General features: G+C 40.0%; 1 protein-coding gene across 1 annotated transcript; it reads right to left on the bottom strand.

Annotated features, from left to right (window-relative positions):
- Positions 1-7710: 7710 nt before the first annotated feature.
- On the bottom strand, positions 7711-10752 carry LOC128741948 (E3 UFM1-protein ligase 1 homolog). Its single transcript, XM_053838082.1, has 5 exons — positions 10545-10752; positions 9038-10483; positions 8514-8975; positions 8155-8366; positions 7711-7983 (listed from the first exon to the last, which is right to left on the bottom strand). The coding sequence occupies exons 1-5, from the start codon at positions 10619-10621 to the stop codon at positions 7832-7834; spliced, it is 2349 nt and encodes a 782-aa protein (XP_053694057.1). The 5' UTR covers positions 10622-10752; the 3' UTR covers positions 7711-7831.

The following is a 10752-nucleotide window of genomic DNA, read 5'->3' as shown; positions in this document are numbered from 1 at the left end:
CTGGAAAACGTGGACAAACCTTAGATATACTTCGGTATACGTATACATTTGTATATCCAGTGCACTACGAAGAAAACTCACCACCCACCCAAACCCACGCAGCGTCAGTCAGAATGCCACCCACTTCTACAGCCGCCCATCGCTAAATTTGTTTAGTTGGCGCGAGACGTCTCTTGGCGGCGCGGCGTTGCTGAACCTGATGCAACATTCGTAGCCGGTTGAATCACCCATCGGAGGAAGACACCGAACCAATTTATTACGTTCGACAGTAAACTGTTAGGAATTCACGCCGTCAATTAAACACACAGTTCCACAGAATCGAATGCGCGATGTTTCTTTTGTCGGTAAATAAATGTTAGTTACGCAAGGCCGCGCGAAGTTTAGATGTTTTGATTAAGTTCGATTGGAAACCGATGAACAACAGACCAGAACCGTTGACATCCTGCTCGTAACTACCGCCGATTGAGCTGCCCATCAAAACACCTTCCCGCTCGGTCTCACAACACAATTGTGTCGGGCGTCGATGTGCGACGGCCGCTAAACTGTTACTGCACAGAAATCAATTCAATCAAGTAGAGCAATAATTTGATTACAAAGCAAGTGAAATCGCACTTATGAATACTGAGAGCCTGACAAACAGGTGTCAGCGTATCAAAATGTAGACCTTTTCTGTCCCGAAACATATCTATAGTACATACGTATATACGCCATTCTTCAATGCAGTGCTTTTGATTACGAAGTGACTTCTATTCAAGAATATTTGTTTGCATATAACGAGCACTGGCGCACCCAGACAGGGTGGACATATTGGGACGTGTTTTCCTCCTTTTGGAAAAATTTATACATCTACTTAGCCAACTATACCAGAAATTCGCAATACATTAATATGCATTCTAATAAATAGAAAAAATATTTATGATTTTATGTCGTGCTAAATAATTTATCCACAGTGTTAGCAATTCCCGAAAATTCCTCATAAATATGGAAAATGTTAAATTACCGAGTTTCTTGAGACTGCGCATGACTGATTACTAATGTTGTATGCATTATAGACATAGTTCCCATTTGATGTATTCAGTCACTCAGGTCACCGGAGTCACCCAGAATACTTTCAGAATCGCCAATTGTGCTCTCAACTAAAAAATTTACGTAAGTTGACTATGAGGATAGAATTTACTAATTTTGAGAAATTTCCAACTTTTTCTGACCATTTGCACTATTACTATTTTCTTGTCCGTGGGGTAGGGATAGCCTACGAAACAGATACGACATTCGACAGTTTTGAATGCTTGAAAGCGTTTGCCACCTTATAACCCCACCCTCTTCTCCCTCCCCGGTTGACACATAAATATCCTACCCTGAAAACAGTTTAAAATCTGCCTTCATGTAGGTTGCGTCTTGCATCACCGGACAATCGAACTTCGTCAGCGTTGTCGCGTACAGCTTCCGGGATTCTGTTTTAGCGGTCTTGTAGCGATGTAGCGGTCGAGTGAATGATGTTAGGGTTCCGCTTGGAAGTGCTGGTCCCTCTTCTTGCCGCCGCTACAGTTTCCGGTTTTCGATTTCACCTGATCCAAACTTCCTGGCTGTCAACAAACGTTCCCCGAACCATGGTGACATGGATTTGGTCATTTTATAACTCGACAAACGAGTACATAGTTCAGATTTTCGCAACTTGCGTCAAAAATTCTCATCCGTTGCTCTTCTTGCTTGCTTGGATGCCATTTTGACAACTGAGCACGGTCACCATAATAGTGCAAAAGTGCTATATTTTATTATTAAACTTCCCCGAAGACACCACCCTTGAAAAACTACGCATTTTTTACCCAATTGCTAATTTCCGCACTTTTTCGAAACCGGACTACTGCCTTTACACCCACATGAAGGACATGAACGGCTGCCGGTCGCTGGCAGGAATGGCTCGATTGCAGCAGAGGAATTGGGGAATTGGGGCGCGGTTCTTGCGTCCCAGTGTCTCGTCTAACGATTTAGTGCAGTAGAAAATGGGAATGATGGGAAATATAAATGGGAATAAATGGGAAGATATACAGTACGAAGCGCCTGCTGGAAATTACCATCTTCATCAAAAAGTATCACGCGAAGGCAGACGTACCTTCGTTACCGACCAGTTAGCTTCGAGGTATGATACTGAGCTAACAAACCAGTCGTCATATGTTCGAATCTTGGCTAGACGGTGCTTGCTAGATAGAGTCACTCTTACTCTTAAGATACTCTTAACAGCTGACTGCGAAGTCTGTCGATGAAGAAAGACATTTAAACCCAAAGCTTTGCTTTTTACGTGAAAGATGATGTGGTATTTTGTATAAAACGAAATTTGATATCTTGATGGATTTTGATTACTCGATTTGGTTGAGTTAGTGGTTTAAATATTAAAATTGATTGCAAAAATTCCACGCCATGAAATTAAGTTGAATACTGCTTTTGCTTTCAAAACCATGCTACGGAATTTCGGCGGAGAAACGATAGCCCTGTTTGGAGATGTGGATGGTTTTGTGCTGCCAAGATGTGCCTTGTACACTTCTTCACGGCAACATTTCTTTGGAGTTGGCTAATGGGCAGTCTCATCATCAGAGATCATGGGCTGGATTGAGGGACTATTTTGAGTAGTCCTGGGATTCATATATACACCGTGGTACGTTCAGCACATGCGACGCTGAGGCAAGATGCAAGTCAAATGATGAGTTGCAACTGCGGGTGGCGTTTTTAGCTGATTACGAAGAAGTGTCGGCAACTGTGTCTAAAAATAAGTCTATCCGCCAGTATTGGTGCAGTTTGAAATACGTTGCACGCTCAATAAGGGAGTTGTGGAGACCCCTCTTTGTCTGTGAACTGTGAACTGTGGTTCAAAGGTTCATTACTACCTACGATCCACAGGGAATCCTGGGAGAAGTGGGTTCGAATCCGGTTATAATTGGCTTTGATTGTAGCTTGGATCGATTCGCGGATGCCCCATCTTGGATAAAAAGGAACGGTACGCAACTTCTTAACCATTGACCCACCCTTGTCTTATTTTCCGTTCTTTCCCCTTCACGCCTGGTCCCATTCTGTCTGGTTCCTATCAACAACTTTGTTTCATAACTTTCTTCTACCGTCCCCTCCGTTGGTTGTAAAAACTACCGCTACAGAAAATTAAGGAAACATGCTTTTCGGCATCCGATTAATACAACAAGGTTTTTTAGATATTTCTATGTTCTATATTTCTATGATTCTATGTTTTATTTTGCAAATTTTACCGTCGTATTCAAGAATATTATCGTTATTTGATCCGAAAACTAATATTTCGTAAAACCAATAGTCTTTCCGTAGCGAAGACGACTTTCTGCATTTGAAGCAACCGCACAGGACAAGCCCCCTTTAACGATTTTTGTTTTTTTGCTTTCCCGACCGATTACGTGGTAGGTACCTACAACGCGTGTTTCGTAACCGAAACACACTGCATCGAAATTATATGTTTGGTCTGGCGGAATAGTGCTTATATACAAACTAGAGAACATTTTGTGCTATTTTTGACATCGAAAATAAATATCCATTCTTACCACACTCCGTAGCAGTAAACGTGTGTTTGTGCAAATGTGCATATGTATTGACCGTGAAATTGAGTTGAATGACAGTAAGTAGCGCAGCAAATGGTACTATTTATAACTTTACGATATGTAGTTTACATGCCGGATCTGCACACACCTTACGATATTTATTCGTCTAACGATGCGTTTATTTATACGCACATTTTGAATGAGTATCGTAAACAGAAACTCCAATACGATATTTGCAAACACAACTTGCGCGATGCGACGCAAACCAGTCTTACCGAAACCAAATCTAGTGGATCAGGTAGGTACAATTTTCTTTAGATGATATAGTCGTTGATGTCCATGGATGCTGTGTCGAGCAGTCGTCTCGTTTTCCACTCGGTCTTTACCGAGGAGCCGCCACCAATCGGGTAGTTACTGAAAAGAACAGACAGTTCGCAACACGTGGCGCTTGAAAACGGCACGTGCGCGCACGCTGTCAGTTAGAAGTATCTTTTTTGATAGTTTTGAATAGTATTAGTTCAATAGTTGCGGGAATATCAGGACTTACCGCTTTAAGTTCTAAGTCAATAACTACGATAATTAGCCTTGAGAGTTTTATTGGAGCACGCAATGTACAGATCTTGGTCACAGAAATAGTAAGAAACCAGTTATTTCGAAGCCTAGGGTTCTCAACTTAAAAAAAAGAGCATCAACTATTAGAGACCACACTAGAGGGGATATTACGCCTCTTTGTGGGCACCCTTTGACTGCTCTAACGCTTATAGATGCTGATATCACTCTCTTTGTAATAACATTTAGCTAATCCAGTGGATTGTGGATATTTCGAAACCACGTTTCAGCATAGCCGTAATCATTGTATTATGAGGTGAATTATTAAATGCGCCTTCTATATCAAGTAAGGTAACTAGTGAAATTGGTTTCGCCTCAAAGTACTTTTCTAGTTTCTTTTATGACAATAGACGATAATCTTATTGGCTTGAAGGATTTTGGTGAAGTTTTGCTCTTCTTATTAGCCTTCGGGATGACCGTGACCTGTACTTTTCCCATGTCGCTGCTATGTGCCCTAGTATCAAGATTGATTGAAGCGTGCCCGGCGTTTCGAAGGGTTCAAAAGTGTTAAAGGATAATCGCTCATTCAAGTTTGCTTTTCATAAAAAAAAACTATGGCTAAAGTGGCTATGGCATGGCGGTGCACTTTGATATTCGCAGTTAATGCAAGTTAATGATTCTGCAAGGGAAATGTGTCCTCATAATTAACTCGTGCTCTAATGTTTCGTTAGTAGAACTGGTAAAGAGCCATCTTTTTTTAAGTGCCTAATCCATTTGAGTAATCTTTGGCGGGATGTTTTGCAGCCTGACAGTTTTTAGAATATTGTCAATGCTCTCACAATGTGAGACTCACATGAATTATTACGGTAATGTTTCTTAATTCGGTATAACTTTAAATCTGAATCAAACTCGCCAGTTAATAGCAAACGAATCTTGGTCAAATCTCCCCCTGCTCGTTCCAATCTAAGTGACAATGGCTAGCTATCTTCTGGTCGATAAAATACGGCGAAAGTCGACCAAAACAAAATCATTTGCTATCAATTAGGCAATGAAGTTTAAGGCTTACCTTACATTCCATAGCGTCCAAGGTCGACTCCTTCTCCGAAGTGATTTGTTTACGTCACCCATCAATGACGTCGCTTTCTGCTTTCGATAGCGTTCCAGCTTTACAACGCTTCTTCCTATATTACATTTACTGTCGGCAGCGCTGCTACGCTGACGCTTAAATAGCTTAAAAATCATTGAATGTGTATAAAAACGAACCGTAATTTTTCGCGGCTTTTCAAGCGTGTTTCAATGCATCGCATTTTTTCGAGCGCGTTTAAAATTCGAGTACGCCTCTTCGATGGCGTTTATACCAGCGGGGTGGTGTGGCTGTCAAACTACATACATTGTCCATGTCCCACTCATTGGTTTTGGTACTTTTGGTTCTGGTGCCTACTTAAAGGTTTATTCATTTTAAGACTATTGGAACTAATTAGAAAGCAGTTAAACACAGCCTTTTAACTATAATTCAACTAATATTAGCTGTTATTTTCGGTATACTGGCTGGTTCCAAGTTGTCGCCGTCCATGGATGTTTAGTCCGCAAAATTTTGACAATTTCACACCCCTGGTTTATACGAGTGTTCTTGATGGAGCGTAAAACAACCGGCAATATTATCACGTTATTCAGTCACTTATAACCTCGCTTCTACACTGCGACGTACTATTTCCCCTTCAGCTTGCGAGATTGCAGAAACCTGCAGAAATATCTACGAATACCACGTAGACAAACGGGATGACGACAATCCTGTTGAGATCACTGCCTCAGATCTGCACTGTTGAAGATCCAGCACGTGTAAAAGGGCCCTGCTAGATGTTTGCATGAGAAGTTGTTAGTACTTCACTTTGAAGACCCTTCCGTGGCTTTGACGTTATAGCTTCTAGCTTCTATACACGACTTTTACATGCTGGTAAGTTCTTTACTCTGTAGCATTAACGATGATGACGATTACGGGTTACAGGTAAGCTCTCCCATATAATTTGCTGCAGATTATGCAGTGAAGTGGATTCCTCTGCGCTCGTTTTCGTAAATATTTTACGCGATATCCGGATCCGATACAGTGATTGTAATCTATTGTAAATTTCAAATTAATTATACCTACATACGATGTATATTTTACGTAGAAATTAATCGTACCGTTAAATATATGGTCAGCTAGCTGTCTGAGCGTTCTGCTATAAGCACTGCAAAATTTCTTTAAGGTTTTGTTTCACAGAGGTACATCTCTATTCGTAGAGCGTTCTTATAAAGAACAATCTTCGCAATAAGCTTGTTGGGTCAGGCTTGAAAATCGTTTTGAATTGTCCTCAAGTTCTTTATATCCTCTTGAGCAACATTTCATGCTCTTGACTCCAACTTCCAGTTTCAAATTATACCGCTCCCAGTTTGTTTTCCTAGGATCTCCTATAATTTCTTTAAGTTGTTCATTAGCTACATCACCAATATAATATGCTTGTGATTGGACAAGGATTCTTCATCTGATACATGTCAATCCTTTATATTATCAGCCATGGTTTGACTGCATAGTGTTAAGTCAAGAACTTCTTGCCTTATTGCGTTTACAAAAGTTTCCCCTTTATTGCATATATCTATAGTATAGAACGATATAAAATCCAAAAGTCAATTGTAGGAAGAAAACATACTTACAACCTCCAGTGATGGTACTTCTCTCACATTTCCTGGAAAATATGCAGACGCTGGCAAAATTCAGTCTCATCGTGAGTCGTTAGAATCTCCGTTATGATTGCTGCAATGTCTTTTGCATTTGGACAAACATATTTTTTTTTTTTTTTTTTTCAAATTAAATTCTACTATATTTATTTATTCGCGACAGATACCTATTTCGCCTACGACTTACAGGCTTCATCAATATCTGTTTTCGAATTATTGAATTATTTTTCGCTTACCAGAATGGCCGCTCTTGGCGAGAGCTGACATTCAGCATAAATTAATTTGCACGAATTTGTAGGAATTTTTTGTATCCTTTATTTATATGACACCTGGATCAGTGCTATATCCAATTTTCTTTCTGTAAACCTTCTGCAAAGCACCGCAGTCGCAGTTTTTTTGCATGGTGAAGATTCACGCGAACAAATAAATTGAATTATTTTACTATTGGATATTATTATTTATTTGGGGTATGATCATGCTGTTCTGAGTTTAGTCCTGCTTCGTTGACTATCACCAGGTCCTGGAATTTGACTTATCAAGTTGTAACGGCTTCAAAAATATAACAAACTTAAATTTCCACCGCATGTAGTCGCTTCGAATTGGCTTCTAATGCTGAAACAAGCAGTTTTTGCATTTTGAACTGATCCTCATCGAGCAATACTTCCAATTCAGTGTCTTCAAAGGTTTTTGAACTTCTTTCGTTCAGACAGTCTTCAACATCACAATCAACGTTTTTAAAGCGACGAAATCAATCACGGCATTTAGTCTTGTTTAGAGCAGCATCATCGTAAACTTTTTAAAGCTCTCCATGCGGTTCAACCGACAATTATTCGGCCCAAAATCAGGTATTTTCACGCTGCCTAAAGTAAATGACATAAAAACAAAATTCGTAATGTGGCAATGTGTGTAATATTCTACCAACGTAAGTAGTTTGTATTTATTTACATTCCTCATTTATTCAAAAAACTGTAGCACAACTAATTAACAATTCACTGAAACCTTAATAAAGACTATCACTCCGCACTTGTAACGCCCAACTTTTTGAAATTTGTTGCTATTTCCTTAACTACCGGTGTCAACGCCTCCAACTGCTTCGAAATAGAATCTACAGCGGGTTTACTGTCTCCTGTGCCACTTTCGGCACTAAGCAATTGTAGCACTGCGTCTATAATAGAGATATGAACCAATATTAAGTAAACTACCAGCACTAGAAATGGTAGTGTTTGAGCCATCATTGGAATACAAAATACACCGGTCAAACTAAATATTATAGTCAAAACCAAATTTAAAGTGAATACCTAATAAGCAACAATTGGAAATTCTAATATGTACTTACCATGGTAGGTTGTCAGTGTTTGAGCATGTTCCGGGCTAAGTGACGGCTGCAAAAAGCTTAAAATAGCCGACACGTGTCGACCGGATGCATGCAGCATATTTTGTGTGGAAATGGTGAAAATTACCAGCACAGCCAGATGTAATACCAAGGCCGGATCCGTACAGTTCGACAGTTGCTCTAGCAAACCATGCTTGTGACAAAGAATTAAATTTCTGAAACACAAAAACATCATAATTTAATCAGCATCAATTAATCGCTAGCCTTGCGTTGGCTCTGCAACGCGTCCTATTGATTACCCCATCGGGGGAAACCAATTGAAATTGCGGATTGAAACAACCAACTTAATTGGCGATAATTACCGATCTTTTTTCTTGTCTATTTTTTTCAGTATCATACTGCAAACTTGAAGAGAGTTTTCTGCCACCACAAGATAATCATCAATGGAAGCACTACTAGTTGTCGCTTTGTTCAACGCAAGCAGGGCAGCTTTATACTCTTGACTGCAATCTTGGACAATTTTCGTACGCTGTTCCGCCGTTAATGTCGTTCCGTTACTGTTCAGATTGCATTCGGCGGCCACATAAAAGAATATTTCGTTGCAAAACTCTGTGCCAAACGTTTTGAGCAAATACTTGACCAACTGCTGCTGCACATCGCTCGGTAGGATCTTGATTCCTTTATCGTAGAGACGAATGTCGTTGTACAAATTGTTCAGTTTATCCTGCAAGTTTGCATGCGTTTGCCGACGGTTTTGGTTACTCTGGTGAAGCGACATTTCATACAGTTCATGGGCTTTGGCCAGGGCAAATTTACTGAATTGACTGAAAAAAACGGGATATAAATTATAACATTTCAATAAAAAGTTTTCGATTAGTATACTAACGGATAATAGTGTTGTGCCAACTGTTTGGATAAATCTTCGAGTCCTTCGGGTTCCAACCCACTCTCAAGCACCTTTGCAATATCTTTCGTTGTAATCAATTCAATTGTAGTTTCCTTTCCGGCCTTTTTCGAAACATTTCCTCCCGATACTTCGTCATCCGAGTCCGAAACGTTTCCTCTATTGCCACGGGTGTGCTTTTTCGTTGATTTCGTTTTCGTCTCACGTCCCTGGGTGCCTCCACCACCCTTTCCACCAGCAGCTTTTTTGCGGCGTTCATCTCGCTTGTCGCCTTTACTCTCACCGGCAACCGGCTCCTTATCGGTATCATGATGTTTCATCGTTTTTTCTGCCATGTACTTCTGATAACTTCCACTGTCGACAGATTTCATTGCATTTTCATTGGCTATAACGAAGCAAGGTTTCACAATGTCGTCAATAAATTTGTTTGTTAAAATTGTGCTGCCAAATGTGAGCGTTTGTTTCAGTTTAGTTGGCGATATTACTTTCGTTAGCAATTGCTCAATATCGTCCTCACTCATAATCGACGGTAGAATGGTGGATATATCCAAATAACTGTTAGTAGCAATACACTCATCGAACAAAGCGGTTACTTGTTCAATCAACTTATCTCCAATGCAACATTTCTTCAAATAAGTAATTTTCTCATTCGGCAATTGATTAACGATGAAGCTTTTGACATCGGTAACTCCCAACCTAGCTACTGAGTCGTATTCCAAATATCCATTCTGCCGGTAGAAATTTTGAACCCATTCCACCTGCATCTTAGTAAAGAGATGAGGAATGTACAGAGCTGCTGGAGACTTTGAGGTTACAGTACCTAAAGCTGTCGCTTCGTTAATCAACAAATAAAACAGTTTATCAGGAATCCCGCTTTGAGCTAGAATAGCAGAAACCGGGGTAGGTTTAGTAATTGCCGCTAAGGCGCCACGAATCTTCGCCTTATTTCGGGATATGAATGACTGTGTGAAAAAGATATTCGCATTAGAAGAATCCTGCTTTCCCATAATAGTTTTGTTGAGATACTTCAACATTATGGAGTTCAGAATAAAATCAGCTGGTAAATCATATTGAGTAGTTAGATCGGCTACATCAATCTCTCCGGTTTGGGACAGTTTTTCATTAATCTCCAAAGAAACGCGCTGCAAGTAAACCTCGTCGAACAATTGTCCGAGGATGAACTTTATCGACCTATCTTCCGCAATAACCTGTTCCGCCATTCGTTGGACCTTATCAAAATCAACGCTCAGCGTTTTAGCTAAATCCACCAGATTGACTCGGCCCCCTTGGATGAACATTTCATCTTTGATCTCTTGCTTGAGATGGGCATGAGTAAGATATTCCTTTCCATCAGTGGTAAAAATTACCTCCAACAGACCTTTAGAAATCAGCAAACTAATGACCTCCACACAATTTCTCTCCGATAACCTACAATCACAAAAAGTTATTGTACAGGATTGTGACATGCACCAATCAGCAGAATTTGTACCTTTGCATAGATGTAGAAAGCTGAGCTTTCTGCAAATCAGCGGCTAACCGCTTGATTTCATCCCAATCGGAAGTCATTTCTGAAACACTCTTTTAAACTTTTACACAAAATACTCGTAGAAATTCACTGCAACCTGTTCTTCGAAGAAATCGTCTGAGAAGAAAAGAAAGGAATTTAATTTTTATTTGACAAAAATTCCACATACGCA

Source organism: Sabethes cyaneus, chromosome 3, assembly GCF_943734655.1.
Source record: "Sabethes cyaneus chromosome 3, idSabCyanKW18_F2, whole genome shotgun sequence".
NCBI classification, from domain to species: domain Eukaryota; kingdom Metazoa; phylum Arthropoda; class Insecta; order Diptera; family Culicidae; genus Sabethes; species Sabethes cyaneus.
This window is presented reverse-complemented; position numbering and strand designations above follow the sequence as displayed.